This window comes from Pelodiscus sinensis, chromosome 2, assembly GCF_052426305.1.
Source record: "Pelodiscus sinensis isolate ZL-2025 chromosome 2, ASM5242630v1, whole genome shotgun sequence".
NCBI lineage: Eukaryota > Metazoa > Chordata > Testudines > Trionychidae > Pelodiscus > Pelodiscus sinensis.
The window spans coordinates 243199072-243221840 of NC_143053.1; the positions used below are offsets into that span (position 1 = coordinate 243199072).

The window sequence follows — 22769 nt, forward strand, 5'->3', positions numbered from 1 at the left end:
ACTCCATCTATCTGAAACTTCAATGTACATAATTTGTAATCAGTATACAAACATTTGTGGATTACACTCATATGCAAAATGTACCATTATAAAACAAGAATACTACTGTAAATTATTTCTAACAGTAAATGATATTAAGTCAAGCTGCAAGACCTAAAATCATGTTTACAGTAGATACAGAGTATTTAAAATAAAATACAGGAATGATGAATTGCATGCTAAAACTAGGGACTACTCACTCTGTGAAATACATGAGAACATGAGAGCAGCACCTATTCAAAGAAAAAAAACAAGAACAGCTTGAAATTTAAACTGGTTTAAAAGCTTTGAAAACCAAAAATATATGAACTAAAAGAAAGAAATCTGAATGCAGAAAGATTAGCCATCCTGCGTGTTGGTAGCATTGCAACGTCTATTGAAAACTAAGTTTGAATATTTCCAATTTTTATTCTTAAAAAGAGGAATATAAACAAACAGCATGAAAAACTTCTATAGGAGGCAACTAGAAAAATAAAGTACAACTCAAAGAAATAAATGGTAATCCATTAGTTTTGAACTACTTCATATAGAAAAGCTCATGGCAAATGGGGGGAGAGAGAGCTATAAAATGCCAAATGACAAGAGTGAAGATATCAGCAGAAAAATACTTTTAAAATTAAAATTGATCTTCTTTCCCAGAAAGCAACTAAATTTCAATTTCAACATACTCATTGATTTCTATTTTGACAAGATACAGGATTAGACAACAAAAAAAAGCAGTTGGTCTTTAGTGGAAGAAAAAAGTGGGGAAGGAGTGAGACTAGAACAGGTACTGTGCATTACTGAGCTAGCAAACAAAAATGGATTTAATGAAACATTTAGGACAAAAATACTTCCAGAGGCCCTTTTTGTTTTAAATCTAACCCTTTTCATAAGTGCTATTTTTTGTTCTCTCTAATTAAGACTTATACCTAAACAGTAGCCAGACTACCTGAGTTTGGCAGGACAGAGTTCTTCAAAGTCTATCCCATCCCACCTGTCTTTGTGCAATTTTACACTTTCTTTTAAATAGTTAGCAATGTGGTAAAAGGCAAAAAAAAAAAAAAAAAAAGAAAATGAAAAAAAAAATTACTACAGCCCCTTCCACTCAAGTAAGTATTTGCAGAATCAAGCCATAAGATAATAAAAGAGTTTTCACACCAGGTCACTAGTTCAAATCCACTCAAGGTCACTGCTGACTAAAATTCACTCTCTTACAGGTAAGTGTCTCGTGAAATGAGTTGATGTCAGTACTCTTTATGGACATGGCTCTACATTACCAAAACAATCATCACAACCTATATTCTGATTGACAGTCTCGTCAGTGGGTGTCAGAGGCCTGGATGATGACTGAACTGTTTTCTGACCTGTTTCACCCAGGAACCTTTCTCTGGGTGAGGGCTGTGAGACCCACTGGGTGCTCTGGGAACTTTTTCACTGCTAACACCTTTGTTGAATTTGTTCTTGCATAGCCTTTGAACTTGTACAGGCTTTAAACTTTAGTTCTGTCAATCCAGTTCATTCCATAAGTACCACATTCACATGAACTAAAGTAAAATGGAAATACATCAAATGAGTAAGTGAAGCAAACTAAGTTATACAACAGGCTCATTAAGCCAACAAGTATCTCAAGTTGGAATCTCTTTATTTTTCCCTCTTGTTCCAAATAAACTTTTCTAATATAACCATAACTTTGGAAAATTAATTACTAGTAAGTGAATAACTATGCAAAATACACTCCAAAAGTTATAAATATACCTGTGGTTGAAGAGCAAATTCTTCTCTACATATTGCACAAGGTTGTACAGAATCCCCCTGTTTTATGGATCTTTGCTTTACTTTATCCCATTCTTCTGTAGTTAATGGCAAAGGAGGAGGCTCAATTAAGCCCAATTTCTGAGCTAGTTAAAAAATAATACACACACATTGATACTTTTACAGGATTAATTTTTTCTTCACATAAACCTCATTGCTATGTATCTATTTAACAATACTATTTTAAAATTCTTAGCAAAACTATATTCTAATCTATCATCGAATATTCACTACACACCTGATACTGCAATGTGCTGAAAGCATTCGATTCCCACTTAAACCAATGGTATTTGGGTATTCTCACACCCATGCATGAGGTGTTTAGCACCCATCAGAAAAAACAGTTACTCGCCTTCTTGTAACTATTGTTCTCTGAGGCTACGTCTACACTACAAAGTTTTGGCGCAAAAACCTGTAGCGCGTCCACACATAAAGTGCATTTTTGTGCAAGAAAATCAACAGTCTTAATTGACAGAACAGAGGGCTTTTTGTGGTGTAGGTATAACTCCTTTTTGCACTAGAGCTTTTGCGCAAAAAGGCATGTGTGGATGCTCTGCAGGGGTTTCTTGCACAAAAAGAGCCTATCTGAAAAAGCACAGGTGCTCTGATGGCAATCAGAGCTTTCTTGCGTAAGAGTGTTCATGCACTGTGGATGCTCTCTTGTGCAAAAGTGATGCACTTTGAGATGTGGACGCACTTTTGCGCAAGAAATCTTCCACAAAAGACTTCTGAGCAAAAACCCGGCAGTGTAGATATAGCCTGAGATGTGTCCATTCCAGTTAGATGTGCATGTGCCACATGCATGGACGTCAGGAATTTTTTCCTTTAGCGGTCCCCATCAGATTGGCTGTGGAGCCCTGTAGAGTGGCACCCTTATGGTGCTCGGTATAAACCCTTGCCGACTCAACTGCCCCCTCAGTTCCTTCTTGCTGGCCACAGTGGGGAAGGAGGATGGGTAGTGGAATGGATGTAAACAACGCAGTTCTAAGAACATCAGTTACAAGAAGTTGACTAACCATCTTTTCTTTTTTGAGTGATTGTTTACATCTATTTCAATCAGGTGACTCCCAAGTTTCCCTGCCCCCCTCACCACCATCGCCACTCCCCTCAGCAGTTGAGTCAGAATTACGGAATCACTGGAGAACTGCTCTGCCAACTGCTGCATCATCTCTGGTCTACTGACTAATAGCATAGTGATTGGTAAACATGTGCAATGAAGACCAGGTTGCTGCTCTGCAAAGCTCCTGGATTGGCACCTGGAAGTGTTCGCTCTAAGTGACACAGCTTCACAGGTGATTAATCAGCCCTGCCCAGTCAGAAGCTCAGGGCTCCTGCACAGAGCTGATGGAGTGGGCAGGGCTGATTAATCACTTGTGAAGCTGTGCTGCCATGCAGTTTAGAGGGAACACTGGCGCTTGGGCCAGAAAAGTGGTAGATGTTGCCCACTCAATGAGACCTCAGGCTTCAATCACCAGAGCTGGGATCTTGGCCAGCTCATAACAGGAATAGATACGGTCCATGATCCAAGATGAAACATGTTGCAACGAGACTGGAAGACCCTTAATTTGGTCTGCTACCACCACAAAGTTTTGGGTCAATTTCCTGAAAGTCTTTTTGCATTCTATGTAGAATGTGAGTGCCCTGTGGATATCTAGAGTGTGAAGCCTCTCCTCACAAGCACTAGCATGCCCCGTAGCTCAGGATTTGCGAGGGGTATGAGTAGTCCCTCCCATTGCTATCTCCACTAACTACAGTAATTAATAAAACAAAAGAAGGAATAAACAGAATAAGAAGGAAAACTAATTAGCTATTATCAGACAAGGGAAAGACTTGTGAATTGCAAGTAAGAGACTGCTTCAGTGCCACCATGAACAATAAGAAGGACCTGAAGTGGTGTAGGGGAGTTTGCAGGGTCATATATAGAATGCCATAAGGGCACCACTCTAGAGGACTCCACTGCTGACCTGACAGGGGCTGCTAAGGGAAAATTTTCCAACATCTGTGCACACAGTACAGACACACCTGATTGGTATCAGTGTAAATAATCACACGAAGAACTGGGCCTTGTTCAGTATATATGAGTGGAGTACATTTACATTTTTACATTCAGGTAATATGAATTTTCTTATCTGTGAACTTTCTTATCTGTGAACTATTTAATAACTTAAATGCACAGTGCCTCATATAAAACGCACAGTGTAATTTCAACACATTTGATACAAAACTTTATATGCACAAATATATAAAAGCATATGGGGATAACTGAGGGGGAGTCAAACATGATTCTTAGGTTATTTACCTGAGTGACATGACAATTGGGTTGCAGTCCATAGTGACTGAGAAAGAGGGCTTGCAGAGAAAAGAGTAGAACAACAAATGGTCTGGTAGCACTTTATAGACTAACAAAACATGTAGATGGTATCATGAGCTTTCGTGGGCACAGCCGGTCATCTGAAGAAGTGGGCTGTGCCCACGAAAGCTCATGGTACCATCTACATGTTTTGTTAGTCTATAAAGTGCTACCAGACCATTTGTTGTTTTTCTCTGTACAGACTAACTTGGCTACTCCCTGAAGCCAGAGAAAAGAGTAACAGCTCTCTTATAGGCATACCGAAGAAAGCCAAGAGCTTGATAACCACAAGGAAATGTCAGGAAGACCGGATGAAATTTTAGTTTGAACAAGAGTAGAAAGCTAAATGTGTGAACAGTCAGCACAAAAATAATATATGAACTCATGTTTGTAAATGAAATCACCCAGGGAGGTTACATATAAAGAAGAGGGGGCTAAGGGTGCAGCTCCTTAGAACTAATGTTCCATCTAAGATTTTCCATCCATGAGTGGAGTGAGTTTTGTCTTGTGCACCAATATTGAGGTCATGTAAGCTTGTTCGAATGTGTGCTACCGTGGCACCCAAGATATTCACACACACACACACAAAGGATATTAAAACAAGGAATAATTAACAAGGTGCATGACTTTAAATGTTTATTGAATATGAAGTCAAATAAAAATAAAATCATACTACAAAGTTTTCAGTATGTTAGATTAGCTTCATTATTTTTCTATTCCACTAAGGCTCCACTGAAGTGGTCTTACTGGCCTCCCATACAGGAGCCTAACCTGCTCTTGCAGAGTTCCTCTTCTGACTTCCAAATCATTACAAACTCAATATGATTTCAGTAGTTTATCCTTCTACAGTAAGTTCTCAAATGAAGAAGTTACTCATCTTCGTGCGGTAACGATGGTTCTTCAAGATGAGTCCCTGTGGGTGCTCCACTGATGGTGTTGGGCTTGTCCCAGCGCTGCAGCTCAGAGACTTTCAATAGCTGTGTTCAACCGGGTCGCGCGTGCACGATCAGCAGCTCACATCATTTGCACCCTTTGATCGTTGTATGCGCCCAGCTTCCACTCAGTTCCTCTCACCGTTCGGTATCTGCAACGAGAAAAGAAAACTCCGGAACGGGGAGGAAAGGCGGGACATGGAGCACCCACAGGAACCCATCTCGAAGATCCATCATTACTGCATGAAGGTAACTTTTTCCTTTTCTTCTTCGAGTGGTCCCTGTGGGTGCTCCACTGATGGTGACTACGTAGCAGTACTCCATGTGCATTTCCAGAGTCAAGGTTTGTCAATGACTGAAAGTACTGCTGAAGCCACTGAGGAATCTACTGCCTACCATTGAACTATTGCATAGTGGTTCATAAAGTCAAATTTGAGGACCATGTGGCCATCATGCAAATGTCTGGCAATGAGACTCTGCAGGCAAAGGCAATGAATGCTGCTACTGCCCTGGTGGAATGTGCCCTAGGAAAAGTCTGAAGGGATTTGTTGCGTATCGAGTAACAGGTGGTGATGCAAGAAACCATGATCTTAGAAACACGTTGGGAGGATAACAGTTTGCCCTTGGAGCGGTCTGCTATGGATACTAGTAGGTGGTCCATTTTGCACCAGCTCCGCATTCTGTCAATGTAAAAAGCTATAGCTCAACGTACATTGAGAGTGTGAAGCAGTGATTCTCGAGCAGAGGCATGCAGTTTTGGATAGAAGACACAAAGAACAATGGGTTCATTAACATGAAAACGTGAAGAAACTTTAGGGATGAAAGCAGGATGAGTGCATAACATAATCAAGTCTCTGTTGAAAACCATGAAGGGTGGTATTGCCATTAGTGCTGCCAATTCACTGACCCTATGGGCAGATGTAATTGCCAGGAGAAATACCACCTTCATGGTAAGCATGGATAGTGATGTCGTGGCCAAAGGCTCAAATGGTGGTCAGTGTCTAGTACCAAGTCCAAGCTCCAAGGGGGAGGGGAGTTGGGGTCTTCAGGGAGGTTTGAGGTTTCCTATTCTATTAAGTAATCTCTTAGTCAGCAGGTGGGCAAAGATCAAATGCCCGTCAATGGTTCTGTGGAAGATGCTAATTGCCGATAAGTGACCTCTAAAAGCAAATGGAGAGACCCACTTGATCAAGAGACAGGACATAATTGAAGATCTTATGTATCGGTGAAGAGTGTGAATCGATGTCGCTGTTCTTACACCAACCCACGAATCTCTTCCATTTTGCCAGGTAAGTCTTCCTTATAGATTCTCTTCTACTGTGCAGAAGGACCGCCTTCACCCTATCTGAGCAAAGGCGCTCCTCTATGTCAAACCATCTAGGAGCCACACTGTTAGATGGAGGGTCTCCGGTCTCGGTTGAAACAGGAAGCCGTGGTTCTGAGAGAGAAGATCTTGGAGAAGGGGCAGAGAACGTGGTGGTTGCAGGGACATCCTGTTGAGAAATGGGTACCAAGGTTGTCTTGCCCAGGCCAGGGCTAAGAGAATGACCCAGGCTGAATCCTCTCTGATTTTCTGTAGCACTCTCAGTATAAGTACTGTAGGTGGAAACGCATAAAGCAGAGGTCTGCCCCAAAGGACTACAAGTGCATCCCCAAGGGACCTCTTGCCTATGCCTCCTCTTGAACAGCACAGGTGACATTTTCTGTTGTCGTAGGTGGCAAAAAGATCTATTGGGAGGGGTGATCCCCAAGTGTGGAAGATGTGCTGCAGGACATCGGGACTTTCCTTATGGTCGTGAGGGAAATGTCTGCTGAGTGCGTCCGCCATGATATTGCTTGTGCCAGGTAAGTAGAAAGCTATCAGGGTGATGCAAGTCCATACACACCAATTCCATAAGCAGACTGCTTGTGCGCAGAGCAGTCAGGAACGTGCTTCTCCTTGGTGATTGATATGACATGGTGGCTATATATTGTCCGTAAGAACCCTGACGGTCGTACTGGTAAAGTGCGCCCGGAAATATTTGCAAGCGAGGACTACAGCTTTTAGTTCCAGGAGATTGATATGCAGAACGGTCTCCATTGAAGACCATTTCCCCTACATGGATATGCCATGGATGTGTGAGCCTCCGCCAACAAGGGGTGTCTCTAGTCAGTTGGCTTGATGGTTGCTGGTGTCGGAAAGGCACCCCAATTAGTAGATTTTGGGGATTCAAGCACCAACTTAGTGATCTGTGAACTAGAACAGTTGGATTTATCACTCTGTGAGTGCTGTTTTGTGGGAGTATATACTGACACCAGCCAATGTTGCAGGCAGCGAAAATGGAGTCTCGCATGATGAACCACGAAGGTGGTGGCAGCCATACGCTCCATGAGGTGGAGGCACATGAGCACAGTCACTGTAGGGGCGTGGATGACGACCATGGCTAGCTCCTATGTAATTTTAAAATGCTCTTGAGGTAAGTATGCACGAGTGGTAATGGAGTCTAGCCAAGCTCCTATAAAATGTATGGTCTGCGTAGATTCTTTAATTGATTTCTGCTCGTTGATGATGAGTTCGAGCGGTTGGAAGGTTTGTCTGGCTATTGTGATCAGATGCAATGTCTCTTGCCTTGACCAACCTTTTATAAGACAGCTGTTGAGGTACAGAAATATAATCGCGCCTCAAGTGAGCTGCTACAACTGCCAGAGTCTTTGCAAAAACTCTGGGGGCAGATGCAAGGCCAAATGGTAGCACGTGATATTGAAAATGATTGCCGCCGATAGTGAAGCAGAGGAAACGCCTGTGGGCTGGATGGATCCTTATGTGAAAATACACGCCTTGCAGGTTGAGGGCTGCAAACCAATCGTCCTTGTCCAATGATGGTATTATTGTGGAAAGGGTCACCATTTTGAATCTTTGTTGGCAGAGGTATCTGTTCAACTTCCTGATGTCAAGGACAGCCTCCATCCTCCGGTTTTTTTCTTCATGAGAAAATACCGCGAATAGAACCCTCTTCCTCTGAACTGGGGAGGTACGGCCTCTATAGCTCCTATGGACAATAGACTGTGGACCTCTTGCCTCATGAGATGGGTCCCTGAAGAGGGACAGGGTTGGTCGATTTGTAAGTGGTGTGGTCATGAAGGGGATGGTGAGCCCAGATATCATGAGTTGTAGGATATCATGAGTTGTAAGACCCAGCGGTCCAATTTAATAGCTGCCCATTGAGCTTGAAAAGGTTGTAGTCAGTGATAAAAGAGATAGGTGACCTGCTGTTCCGCCATTACTGGAAGGACTTGCTTCATGCCCTCAACGAAAAAGTCAAACCTGCTGTTCTGAATTTGGCTGGTTAGATGTATGGGGGAGTTGGGGTCGTCTATGCTGCGGATGCTGCTTTGAACGTGACTGGTCTATTGACCATTGTTGTTGCCTCTGGAAGGGGTAGACGTACCTCCTCTGATAGGGACAGTATCTTCTGCGCCTAAAGGGAGGTGTATACATCCCCAAAGTACAGAGCATTGAGCGGGAATCCTTTCCAGAATGGAGGACCTTGTCTGTTTTGTTCGCAAATAGCTTGTTTCTATCAAATGGGAGGTCTTCCACTTTCGCTTGAAGCTCCTTGGGGACCGCCGAAGAGGTAAGCCAAGACAAGCATCTCATCGCTATTGCTGTCACTGTGGTGCGGGCAGCTGTGTCCGCCATATCTAGTGAAATCTGCAAGCTCGCCCAAGCTGCTGCAAAGCCCTGTTGTACATAAGATTTGAGGAGAGGGTGCTTAGGTTCTGGTAGATACTGAAGCAGCTGTGCTATCTTCTCATAGTTATCAAAGTTGTGAATAGATAACAACGCAGCATAATTCGCTATGCGTAAGAGCAAGGTTGCGGAAGAAAAAACTTTCCTACCAAATATGTCTAATTTCTTCACATCTAACGTTGCCTTATACTGTTTTGGCAACGTGTTTTGGCACGTTGCTGGGCCGTGTCCACCACCAAGGAGTTCGGCTGTGGGTGGTTGAATAGGAACTCCAGATTTTTGGAAGGGACAAAGTACTTCTTGTCCGCTCTCCTAGAAGTCGGTGGAACTGATGCTGGTGTCTGCTGGATGAGCTCCGCAGCCTCCATGATGGCTTCATCAATAGGGAGGGCAACTTTTGCACTCTGTCGGGGGTGAAGATTTTTCAATAGCCAGTACGCCTTTGTTTGCACTTCTGTTATTTGGACCTCCTAGTACTGAGCCACTCGTTTGAAAAGATCGTAGAACTGTTTGAAGTCGTCCGGTGCAGACATATCCGCTGGGAACACCACCTCATCAGGAGAGGAAGACGAGCAGTCGGGTATTGGGATTTCTGGCTGTTGGTCCTCTACTTCTGACAACTGGCCCTCTTCAGGCTCAGACTGTTGAATGATTGCGCTCGGACTGTGTATAGGAGGAGCAGACTGACGATTATGCTGCAACTGTGGTGGTGGCGTATGTTGCGCTGGCGGCCAATCAGAGAGTGGAGATTGTTGATGTGCACGCTGGTGATAGCAATAACACGCTGGTGATAGCAATAAGGAGACTTCTGATGGTGATTGTAATGTCGGTCAGGTGGATGAAGTGACGAATATCTAGATGATCTGCAAATTGCATATCGCCTCTCGTAACTGGCATGTAGGGATCAAAGCGGAGAATAAGAATAATGCGGCGACCGTCTGTGTGGCGGGGAGTAGGATCATTGCCTGTAATAACCACTGTTATGAGGACGAGATCTGTATGGAGAGTAAGGACTCCTGCGGTAGTAATAATGTCTTGGGCTGTGTGAGGGGGTGCACTCACCACCGTAACCCCCCTGCCGTCTGTCCTCAGGAATTGGCTCCCTCGGCAGGTAGGGTGCCTTCTCTGGGGTGGTGTCTCCCCTCTTTACTCCCGGCTGCGGCATCCTCTTCGCCACACTGCCCTCTGGCAGTGCCCAGGTCTGTCTCTGAGCCCCCCTTCCGGGGGGGTCGATGTTCCTTCATCGGGCCTTCTTTCAAGCCCTGCAGTCTGAGGATTTGCTGGCCAGAGCTCCCCTAGTCCTGCCTGGCCTCCCCCAGCCCTGCCCTAGCTCCAGGGAGCCTCCTCCTCCCTCAGCAGCTAGGTTCTCACTGCTTCCCCCTCTCACAGCAGCAGCCCATCCTCTATTATAGCGCCCAGCTGGGTCCTAATGGACTAGTACAGCCTCAGCTGGGCTAAACTCCCCGGCCCTGGTTCAGGCCGGGGTCTGCCCTTAAAAGGCCAGTGCAGGGCGAGCGCCCTGTCACAGGCTGCCATGGCAGTAAATGCATTCTAGTGGTGACCGGTATAGCGGAGGGGAAGGTCCCGGTGAGAATGTTGGAGATGGAGAACGGGGACTCCTGATTGTGTGTTTTGCCATCAGTTTTAGTCGGTGCCGGTGCTTCCACCAGTGCCAGCGCTTGACTCTCTAGAGGTTCCGATGCCTCTACCAGTGCCGGAATCGTCTGCACTGCAGGATTGCAATGCGATGCCGGTGTCGGCACCGGGACACTTATTACTGCCGGCGGAGTTTCATCCGGTGCTGATTTGCCCTGAGGCGGTGCCTATTGCTCCAGTGCCTCATACAGGAGCGGTGTGGAGTGGCACAGTGCCGGCACCTTTGAAGCACAGGTGCCACTGATTGGCACTGATTCTGCTTTCAGCGCCAAGAGAGACTGCTCAGGGGCTGACATCTTTTTTGATCATGCGGCAGACACTGGCACCGAGGGTCATGGGGTAGAGCCTGAGGTTCCCAGCTTATTCCCTATGCTGATCCTCTTTGCAGGACCAGGCGGCAATGATTGCGCAAGGGACACTTTCCTCCTCTTTTGAGAAGCCAGTTTGGGGGAGGAGACGCTGCGTTTGTGTCCCATTTCTGGCTGGCATCCTGAGGCTGATGTGCCTGGCTTCAGCGCCTTATCAAATAACAGCATTTTTAGGAGCATCTCCTTGTCCCGGTGAACGCGGACCATAAGCTTGGAGCAGTGCCCGCATTTTTGGGGAATGTGAGCCTCTCCTAAACAGCGTATACACACTGAATGGCCATCCGAAGCTGGCATCGGCTCCCGGCAAAGAGCACACTTTTTAAAGCTTGGGGATCCAGGCATTGTTGAGTTTTCAATGTCAGTTTCAATGTCAGTTTCAATGTCAGTTTCACTCCGTGGCTAAAAACCGTCAACCGTGAGAAGCCCTGGCAGTTCAATAATGTGTTATAACAACCTTTTTATTAAGGTAACAGAAGAATGTTGAAATAGAAGGGGATAACCTATTTACAATGAACTATTTACAGATCTCCTAAGGGAATCCAAAGAAACGCTGAGGAGAGAAGAGCTCTTTCTGTGGCTGAGGACAGTTGAGAGGAACTGAGCGGGAGCCAGGTGCACACGCCAATCAAAGGGTGTGAATGGCACGAGCCACTGATCACGCATGCACGGCCTGAATGAACATAGCTATTGAAAGTCTCCAAGCTGCGGCGCCAGGACGAGCCCAACACCATCAGTGGAGCACCCACGGGGACCACTTGAAGAAACAATATTCTACTTTTTATTATTCTGCTGGTTAGCTGTCACTTTCATTTGGACTGTTTGTTACCCAGGAAGGGGACTGAACTTTGTGACTTAGCTGGAGGGCTGAGCCTCTCAAAGCCTGACAAGACACAAATGGTCAGAAAGAGGCTCCACAGAGCCTTCTAATATTCCCTTCTAATATTTGACTTTGATTTGTTGACAAAATGAGAATTTTTGTGCCTCGTTAAAATCGGTTACAATATTTTATAAAGTAGATGTAGGACAGTGGTGGAAGGTGAAGGCAGGAGAGGTTAAGGTTAAAAACTGTCAAGGTTTCTATGCTTATTTATTTGACATTTGCTGATTGCTCCATATACATCTTTGTGGAACGCACCCTCTAACTTGCTGATTATACCAGATATTAAGGATGTTAAAGACTAATCGACTATCTGATAACCATTTGCTTATTGGATAGTCTTTTGACTAGTCAGCTAATCAATAGGCACTTCTGCATTCCTTCTTTGAATTTCTCAAAGCAGGAATGCAGAACTCCGCATACGGCCTGGGGCCTGCAGGAAGTTCCGCTGACTCTGGGCTGAATGCGGCACCTTCTTTGAAATGCACGAGAGTCCCCAGTGGGGGCTCTTTTGCATTTCAAAGCCATGGAGCCCAGTGTTCAGCGGGGGACTCCCCAGCTGATCCTGGCCTCCCAGAATTTCCCCAGAACCCTGGGTCAGCTGGGGAGCTCGGGAGCAGCTGGGGACTCCTAGAAAGGATGATGATACATGTACTCTAAGGGCAATGTTAATATTCTTTTTATTTGATTTCATATTAAATAAACATTGCTCCTTGTTAACTATCCCTTGTTTTAATATATTTTCTTCCACACTTATGGACTGTTTAAAAATATATATATAGTTTTTTGTTTGTACTGGTGGTGCACATCCATGCACTACCTCATTATTGGTGTTGCACGTAAAAAATTTCAACCCACCCAAAAGAAAATTCAACCTGCCCAAGGATAGAAAATGCATATAAAAGCATGACATGTGAGATATCAGGGAGGGAGTTATAATCTAGTGAAAGTCACTGTTCTATCTAAATATGAATATCATTAGTGCATAGGAAGTTATGAGATTGTGTTGTATGGTTGTCCGTGAAACATGCTATAGGTTGTTGAATCAGCCAGACATCAGCTCTCCAGAGATAAGAGCAAGGAAAATAACCTACACCTGGTCAGGTATCAAACAATCATCAACAGCCATTGTTCAGCATGGGAGTTACAACTGAATGACTCACCTAAGGCCACACCACAGGAGAATTATTCAACCTTGCCTGAGCCCACCAGACATGCCTGGAGTAGGGATGCTAAATATTGGTTAACTGAATAGTCGATTGACCTCATGAATTCTTATGGGTTAGTCAGATATTCTATAGTCCTCTGGAGTGGGTCTAGCAGCCAGTGTGCTCCTGCCCCACTCCTGAGGAGTTCCCTGCTATTCTGTGATGCTGCCTGTGTATCAGAAGACAGTTTAAAAACCAGCTCTCCTCATTGACCAGCTGCCTGTTATACCATGCAGCCGCCCCTGTCTGGGAAGGGGAGGACCTGAGCTCCTGGACCCAGCATGAGCCAGAACTGAGCCAGGCTGCCTGTCTCCTAACACACTTTAAATGCAGAGCCACAATGAGGGTTGGTCCCTGGCCCAGCGCAGGCCAGGACTGAGCTGGGCTGCTGGCCAGCCCCGCTAAAAAATGTATTATCGAGGGGAGAGGGAGGGAAATTCATATAGTCTATAGCATTAACCTATAAGCTTTTGCTTATCAGTTAATTGACTACACTATTTTCATCCCTAGCCTGGAGTTGTGTTCTCCAAGCACCTGCATTAAGTTTATAAAACAGAATACACAGGCCCCAAGCTTTGCCAGTCTCCTGCTCCCACCTATGCTATAAGTAGGATGCTCAGAAGACTGAAGACTTCAACAGAGGAGACTGGCCCAGGTTTCAAGGGTGAAACCCTGTGTATTCTGAATGGTACCTTCTAGTGGGGGCAGGGATAGCTCAGTGGTTTGAGCACTGGCTTGCTTATACCCAGTGTTGTGAGCTCAATCCTTGAGGGGGCCACTTAGGGATATAGGGCAAATCTGTCAGAGATGGTGCTTGGTCCTGCTGTAAGAGCAGGGAACTTGACTCAATGACCTTTCAAGGTCCCCTCTAATTCTGTGAGAGAGGTATATTTCCATTTATTATTATTAAAAACTGTTGAATCTAGTTGTTGCCCAGTATGATAGTGTTGGGAGAGTTTAGACAATGTTCTTATATTTTATTTCTTCTGGTAACTAACTCTGACTTTTTGCCTATCACTTATTGTCACTTAAAATCTATCTTTTGTAGTCAGTAAAATTGTTTTACAATTCATCTTTATCAGTGAGTTTGCCTGAAGTGTTTAGTAAATTTGCTCAGGATTTACAAAGGCTTGTGTTTATCCACTCTTCATTGATGAAGTAGTCAATCAATTAATACATTTGGACTACACATTTTGAACTGGGCAAGATGGTATATTTCTGGGGTACAAGGCTGGGAGATGGAGGGATTTGGCTACTGTCTTTCTCTGAGTGATTAATGAGTGGCTCACGGAGTTTTCTTGCAAGCTAGCTGGGTGTGGAATTCCAGCTACTGATGTGCTGAGTGATCATAGCACCTGGAGAGGTTTGCTGCCAATCACTGACAAAGCATTGTGAGAGACAGCCCAGGCTGGCGAGTTAAGGAGGCACAGTGGTACTCCAGTCCCAGACTGCATGCCTGGGATTTCTATCACAAATATAATTTAAAAAAATAGAAGCAATTGAAAGGGCTCACAGGTCCGGCCCCATGCTAGCCCATTGCCTGGGAGCCAGGGACATGCAAGCCCTTTCAACTGCTTCTATTTAAAGGGCTCACACTTCCCCATGGCTGACAGGAAACAGCCCCAGGGAAGATGTGAGCCCTGTAAATAGAAGCAGATGAAAGGGCTAGCATCCCCAGCTCCCAGACAACGTGCTAGCAGTGAGGCTGGGAGCAGTGAGCCCTTTAAATAACAGGAGTTGAAAGGGCTTATAGCTCCCATCTCCAGCTAATGTGATGACTGGGAGCCGCAGTGGAGACATGAGCCCTTTCAACTCCTGCTATTTAAAGGCCCTACGCTTTCCATTTGAGGCCCCATGGCCCATGACCACTTCAAAAAATTTTGAAGTTGCCCCCAGTCAAAAATTATTGCCCACCCCTATTCTACAACTTAGCAAAGGTCTTGCCTCCTCCAGTGAGAACCAGTTCTACAAAAGCTTGAGCACTGGTGGCAACATTAATGGCGCAAGTCTCGATTCAATGGCAATGTGGTCATCAGTCCACACTTTCACATCGCAGTATGCCATCACCGAGCAAGCTAGAAATGATGCATATTTTGACCAACATTATTAGTCAGTGTGCCAATGAACTCTGAATCCTCCACCTGTACAACTGCTTGGGAGTCACCTACTTTGGAATGGATATGAACAAGCACTCCATAATCTTTGATGTGTTAGTTACCACTAATGCCAATGTTTCCTCCTACCCCCGTCCAAGCTGCCATCCAGAATGAACTGAGGAGCAACAAACTGTTGCTATAAGGGCACGGGACCAGAGCTGATCTGATAAATACCAGTGAGGGAGCAGTGCTCGGGGTAAGTGCACACTTACATTGGAATGGATATAACAACACATCTTGAAGAGCAAGAGTTATGGAAGGTTAGAGTACAGGGGTTTTTAAAAAGAAATTTACTAGCTGTGTGTGATTCTTAGCTCTCACTTCTGTGACTTTTATCTTGTTGCATGTTAGTTGTTTAATGTGAAGTAGGTATTTAACTACAGGTGTTAATTCTTGCTGGATTTTGCCCCAGGATCATTGTGGAAAAAATGTTTTAAAGTTTGAACTAGGGTGGGTAAATGTTAGCAAATCATACAATTTTATTACCAAACTAGTAAACATTATTTACTAAACAAAAGATAAATCAATAGTTGCACACAATCTTATGTAAGCATCCCAATATTAAAAATAACACTTGTTTTTGTTTTTACTTCTATTGCATTGTATTGTCAATCACTAATATAAAAATATATATAAAAATCAGTGGAGGAAAGAGCCTGCTTGTAGGATAAACTTAAACAACAAATAGTCTGGTAGCACTTTAAAGACTAACAAAACATGCAGATGGTATCATGAGCTTTCGTGGGCACAGTCCACTTCTTCAGATGACTGGGCTGTGCCCACGAAAGCTCATGATACCATCTACATGTTTTGTTAGTCTTTAAAGTGCTACCAGACTATTTGTTGTTTTTTAAGTTTATCCTGTACAGACTAACTCAGCTACCCCCTGATGCTTTTAGGATAAAAAAGTTTTTCATCCAGAGTTATTAATTTCCTCCTTTTACAATCAAAATAAATTCAAATATATGATAGATGTGAGAAATATTCAACCATTTTGATGGCAGTTTTATTGTTTAAATGATCATTGTTTTCTTGAAGGCCCGAAGTACTTGATTTTGATATATTTAGCAACTTTTTATGCATTACACAGCTTTATACTAAGTTATAGTATTGAAAAGAATAGCTAGCTGTTGTACTCTAACTAAAGTTTGAAATAAAATGCAAAAATATACAAATCAATGGTTTACCTAATGTTAGTTGTGGAGGTTTAGGATCAAGTACATATTCTTTTTCTGGATCTTCCTTTTGTGAATAGAGAATGCTCTTTTTTCTTAGTCCAGTATCTACTACTGCTCTGACCATCTCTTTGTTCACAGGTTTATAAATGTTCTTTTTATTCTTTAACTTTGACTTAAAAGGATCCGCTAATGAAAGATCCTGGAGTTGGAGGTTATGTAAAATATGATCTTGTAAAGCAACTGCATTAACAGCTAAAGATTCTCGTTTGGAGGAACTGCCCTAAAAAAATCCATAATTATTAATAGTTGTATGTGTGTACATTATGTATAGTATATTAAAAAAGAAAAGGTTAGCCCTTAGTCAATGATATTTTAACTTGACAAAGGTTTTTATACATATACAACTCCCATGCTTGAAGTCTTACTAATATACAATTACCATAATATGAAACAAGATTGATGTTACTGACACATCCTAACCTTAACTTATAAGTCAAAAGGAACCTTTGATTTATAGCTTATATTAAATAAAATAGCAGTAATTTTTAACTTTTAATTACTGAACCCATAATTATTATATGCAATAAACTCATTATGAACTATAAAAGTTTGACAGGCCTAAACATATTTTGCCTCAGTATAATTAAAAACAATCCTAAGGCTAATCTTGCTTTTCACAGCCTGAACATAAACAAGTACTTATAAATATATATTGCTTTCAACACACTAAATGGGCATTTCTCTCTCTATTCATTTCAAATTTTGTACTCCCCACTTCTTTAATATAACCTGTGCACCTTGTTATTGTTTTTAGCATTGTGAACTGACGTTACTGATGAACTACTTGTCCTCAAAACAGAATACTGATTTTCCATTGACATGGACAATTGGCAGCATATCTTGTAATATCTTGTAGTTCTAAAACAAAAAATATAAAAGAATTAGCAACCTTTTTAATAAAAAAATACTCTCAATTACAACAGAGTGGAAGCTTACAAAATTAATATTCACTATTTTATTCACCTGTAGACAAGATGTCAGTGCAATACACAATGGTGCTGAAAAAAATAGCTCATCTTTCATACACCTAACCTCCACTACTTCCAATCTTCATTACCATTAATGATGCCACTATGTTCTGTCATGGAGGCCTGTAATTAATATTGGGAAGTCTTTGATTTCTCTTTTTCTTTTTCTCCCCACATCCAGATTATGGCCAACTCATGTTGCCTTTTTCCTCCTCTATTCAATATATATGGCCTTTCATTTCCACCCCAAATAAGAAAACCTCCAAATTCCTTGTTCATGCCCATATCATCTCCCAACTTTATAACTGCAATCTCCTTCTCCTCTGGCCTTCTTCATAGTGACCTTATCTTTGGTACCATACAATCCAAAATGCTGTTGCTATCTTCTAAGCCATGATTATAACCAGGGCTCGACAAATAATGTAATCTACTCGCCATGGGCGAGTAGATTACAACCCGGAAGTGCCAGCGCAGAACGATCTGCGCATGCGCAGAGCGCAGATCCGTGCAGCTGGCGAGCAGGGCTTGCCGCCGCTTGGCAAGCCCTGATTATAACTAGACAGCGTTTACTTACTGTACTGATAAAAGGGTGTGATTTTAATTACAACTTCTTGTCCTTGACTTTAAGGCTGTGTATCTTACAACACCTGCCCAAATCTTGAACTTGAATGTGTCTGTAATGCTATCTACCACTCTCTGTAACTAATGACTACACCTTCAATATCCTTATTGTATGCTCTAAGGATGTTAAGTATCATTTAATTGACTAATCAATAGGGCGGCGCTGCCCCTTTGAAATGCTGGGGCGGAGTTTCAAAGGGGCAGCACTGCACAGCTGATCCTGGGCTCTGTGCAGTGCTGCCACAGCATTTCAAAGGGGTAGCATAGCAAGGAGCCAGGAATCAGCTGTGCAGTGCTGCCCCTCTGAAATGTCACTGCGGTGTTTCAAAGCGGCAGTGCCACGTGGAACCCAGGGTCAGCTGGAAGTGCCTCACGAAGCCCTGGGTCAGCTGGGGATACCAGCTGACCCCGGGCTCCATGCGGCGTTGTCCCTTTGAAACACTGCAGCGACATTTCAAATGGGCAGCGCTGCACAACTGATCCCAGGCTCCTTGCTGTGCTGCCCCTTTGAAACACTGTGGCAGCATTTCAAAGGGGCAGCACTGTAGTGAGCCTGGGATCAGCTGTGCGGCATTCCCCCTTTGAAACATTGCGGCTGTGTCTAGACTGGCAAGTTTTTCCGCAAAATCAGATGATTTTGCGGAAAAACTTGCCAGCTGTCTACACTGGCCACTTGAATTTCCGGAAAAGCACTGATGATCTCATGTAAGATCGTCAGTGATTTTCCGGAAATACTATGCTGCTCCCATTTGGGCAAAAGTCTTTTTCCGAAAGACTTTTGCACAAAAGGGCCAGTGTAAACAGCACAGTAGTGTTTTCCGCAAAAAAACCCCGATCGCGAAAACGGCGATTGGGGCTTTTTTGCGGAAAACCGCGTCTAGACTGGCCACGGATGCTTTTCCGCAAAAAGTGCTTTTGCGGAAAAGCATCCTGCCAATCTAGACGTGCTTTTCTGAAAATGCTTTTAATGGAAAACTTTTCCATTAAAAGCATTTTCGGAAAATCATGCCAGTGTAGACGTAGACAGCCACTTTGAAGAACCCCTTTCTCCCCCCCTTGCTGCCTCTATCTCAGGGGAGGGGGAAGTGACTAGTCGATACGACTATCCGATAAGCATTTGCTTATCAGAGAGTCGACTAGTCCTTTAACATCCCTAGTATGCTCCTCTTCCTTCTTCTCTGCTGCCACTTTGCTTGGAATGCCCCAACACCAGCCTGGAGCAGCCCTCTGCCCATATTGCTGTGCAACAGATGGTTACCAGTTAACATTTAAACAGGATTTTACGTCCCTAAAGTCCACCGTCCTTATCACATTCAAATCCCTCCTAACAACTCACCCATTTCTGCTATTTCCCTTATGTGAAATGAAGGGAAGGGCAGAAAACACCAAGAAAAGGGGGAACCTTCAAGATAAACGGTGGTATTGAATAATAGAGTGGGAGTGAAAGAAAACACAGGTTTACAGAGATAGAATCACTTACTGGATTGTGTGCCATACACATTAACTTATTTATTTTGGACATTATAGAAGTGAGTTATGGATTTCACTGAAGGACACATTGAAGCCTCCTGCTGAGCCTATTTTTTTTAAAGCGGCATAATTATTCTGATTACAGTTACAATTGTCTCTATCTTGATTGCTGCAGTAACAGGAGCAGCTGTGTACCTTAGTAATAGGTAAATACTATAGCATGACTAAACAATCTTGTTGAGGTTCAGTCTAGATCCTCTAGAGGTGATGATGGTTGGTTGGGGGAAATCACCAGAAGACATGATTGTGGTCATATTCTCCTTAACAAGGTTGTGTATCTGTTTTATTACCAGAGTTTTCATATGGCGCTTTGGATAGTATCTGTGGCTAGGATTTCTTTCTTCCATTTATGTCTGGTCAGAAGAGTCAATTTTATTTGTGGACTATTTCAAATGAAAACCTTGCTGTTATCATCCATGCCTTTGTCACTTCAGAATTAGACTATTACAATGTGTTCTATTTAGACCACATCCATAAGAGTATTCAGAATTTTAAATGGCATAGCATACTTCCATCTTTTTAATGAGTGAACAATTCCAAAAGGAACACTTTACACCTGTGCTTTATGATCTCCTACACTGTTTGGCTTCTGAGCTGAATTTAAAACACAGATTATGTAGTAATAATACATAATTTATTATGGAATGAAAGCTCTCTCAATTTAAAGTGACAAGTCATATTTTCACAATAATTTAGACTTTCCAAAGCCAACAGATTTTTTTGTTTTAATTGTAGTGGAAACTTTTGAAACAAACAATACTCCAAACACTCAAGCATTTTCCAACTACAAATAGCACCTGAATGTAGAATAAATTAGAAGCAGTCTTCAAACAAACATGAATGATCTGGCTCCTCTACATCCACTGCTCAAGACTGAAAGAAATAAATCAACAAAAGCAGGATAAGAAGTGAAGAGTAAACTAGACTTTAAAAAGTTCTTTATTAACAGTCTCAGGTATTATGTTTAACTTAGGGAAGGAATTTTTTTAAAAGACTGATTTTTAGCCAGACAATTCACCCTTAAACATCCAAGCCTCTCATCCATGGGCTGCTGGAGCAGTCTCTGTCCACGGTTAATGGTCCTGGTTAATCACAACACCAGGGGAGCTGCCTGCCACCTTGCCCTGCTGCCTCCATATCAGAGGCAGCAGTGCAGGGTGGCAGGCGACTCCCCTGGTGTTAGCGCGACAAGGAGTCCTGTGGCACCTTATATACTAATAGATTTATTGGAGCAGAAGCTTTCGTGGGCAAAGACCCACTTCATCAGATGCAGATTCAGACTAACACAGCTACCCCTCTGATACTTGGTCGCCTGGTGTTGTGGTTAACCAGGACCATTAACCAATAAGAAATCGCTTATCCGTTAAACAGTTAGCCAACTTGCTGCTAACATCTTAATTCCAGGCACTGATTTTTATAATAAATTAATAATTTGCATATTTATAGCACCTTCTGTCCATCTGCCACAGAACTTTGCAATCATCAGTGAGGCAGGTTAAATGTTGCTGACTGTCTCCATTTCGCAGGAAACACCTATTCACTCTGACACATCTACCTTTCTTCTTCTCATCCTTACACAATTTAGATTCCAACAAGGTAGCCCATATTTGCACATTTCTTCTGCACACCTCCCACCCATCCCCTCAGAACTAGCCCCCACCCCACCATTAACTCTCTCCCCTTACACTGGCCTCTGCTTCTGAATGCACATAGCTCTTTCCTTACTAGCCACTGCTCTCCCTGGCTCCCCCTTTTGGCTCCTGTCTCCCCATCACACACTGCCCCCCTGCTACCCTACCCACTAACGGCCTCTGCTACCCCACCCAACCAAAGTCAGCTATTCCCTCCATCACAATGCCCCCTTTACTGGTCAGTTCTCCCCCCCCCCCCATGGCCCTGCTTCCCTATACAGTGCCCCCGTTACTTAGGCCCAGCTCCTCACCCAAGGGCCTTTGTCCCCCATCACATAGTGCCCCCATCACTTGTCCTCTGCTCCCCCCCCCGTAATGGCCGCTGCTCCCCCTCCCCACCCCATCACAGAGTGCCCCACCCACTCATCCCCATCACACACTCTATTGCACCCTCTTATCCGCTCCTGTGGTCCGCCCCCGATACAAACAACCCCTCTGCGCCGGGCTCGCCCCACGGGGCCAGTTTCTGACTTTTTAACACCAACCTGCTCCTCTCGCCTCGGCCCGGGTCGGGTTGCTAAGCAACACAGCTCCCAAGCGCGCGCGCTCTCAATCCTCCACCGCCCTGTCTCCCTCCCCCTCCCCCCCACCTCCGACAGCGCGAGGCAAGGCGCCTGCGTGCTGTGCGAGTGGGCTGGCGGAACGTTGGAGAAGCTAGGGCGCACGCAGGGCGGAAGTGCACGTGGCGGGTGGGAGGAGTGGAACGCTGGCGGTAGGTCGTGAGGCTGGACCTGTGTCAGGGAACACGTGGGCGCTACTGCAACGGTCGCGGCGTCCTCGTGTCCCCGAACGCACGTGGGAAGGGGCCACGGGGAGCGTCGTGCACGGCCAGCGGGGCTGGGCAAAGCAGCACGCGCCCTCCGCAATTGTCCTGCTTGCTGAGCCTTGGGGCTGCAAGGCCCTATGGTGAGCCGGCCTGGAGCAGGGAAAGAGGTCAGCGTGTTCCTACCACAGGGACCGATGAAAGCTAGGTGGAAAAGGGGGGGCGGGGCGCTAAGGGTCAACATTTGAACTTTAAACATAATTTAAATGCAGACTAAATACCCTCCTCCCCCCCCCCGCCCCGCGCACTCCTTTTTTCCTCCCAAACTCTCAACCAGCTATAGTTTTGTTGCAGTAGCTCCTCAGACTCAAGAGCCCTGACCATCTAACCTGGCACTCCTGGCCAGCATACCTTCACTGCTCAGCACAGAAGTGCCCGCTGTGGGTATCCTTGCAGCAAGCTGACTGTACCACCAAAATTGTGTCTATGTTCTTATCTGTGGATTTACTATTTAGATTTTATTCTGGTTCCTGCGTCTCCGCAGTGTGGCTTGCTTTTCCTGCTGGCATTTCACCTGTACATATGCATTTGTAGCATAGACTCTGCTCTTATCTTCCACCCTACTTCACGACACCCACCTTCAGTTAATCACATCCGCCTAATGAAAAAAATAGTTTTCTTCTGCTTTGTGATACTTTTGGAAGAGGGAAGTTGGAGCAAAATTTGTTCAACTGTTTTGAAGTATTTGTGAAAAATACATTTAAACAATTAGATTTTATATGTAAAAAAATAAGTTGGCTTTTAAATATTTTGGCTAGTAGCTGTTCGTATATCAGAAGGTCAAAAGC

General features: G+C 44.1%; 1 protein-coding gene across 4 annotated transcripts in view; it reads right to left on the reverse strand.

The window, feature by feature from the left end:
- Nucleotides 1-21798, reverse strand: part of RNF32 (ring finger protein 32) — a 56624-nt gene extending 34826 nt beyond the window's left edge. The window contains exons 1-6 of one of the 4 annotated variants that reach the window (XM_075922752.2): nt 21644-21750; nt 20265-20340; nt 17086-17206; nt 16298-16568; nt 1777-1919; nt 240-272 (exon numbers count right to left, since the gene is read on the reverse strand). In XM_075922752.2, coding sequence (XP_075778867.2) covers nt 240-272; nt 1777-1919; nt 16298-16568; nt 17086-17169 — 531 coding nt within the window. In that variant the 5' untranslated portion in view covers nt 17170-17206; nt 20265-20340; nt 21644-21750. Of the gene's footprint in view, nt 1-239; nt 273-1776; nt 1920-16297; nt 16569-17085; nt 17207-20264; nt 20341-20916; nt 21205-21643 lie in introns of those variants that run through there. The other 3 variants (XM_075922753.2, XM_089776780.1, XM_025187872.3) reach the window with 3 other exon arrangements.
- Between the last annotated feature and the right edge of the window lie 971 nt (nt 21799-22769).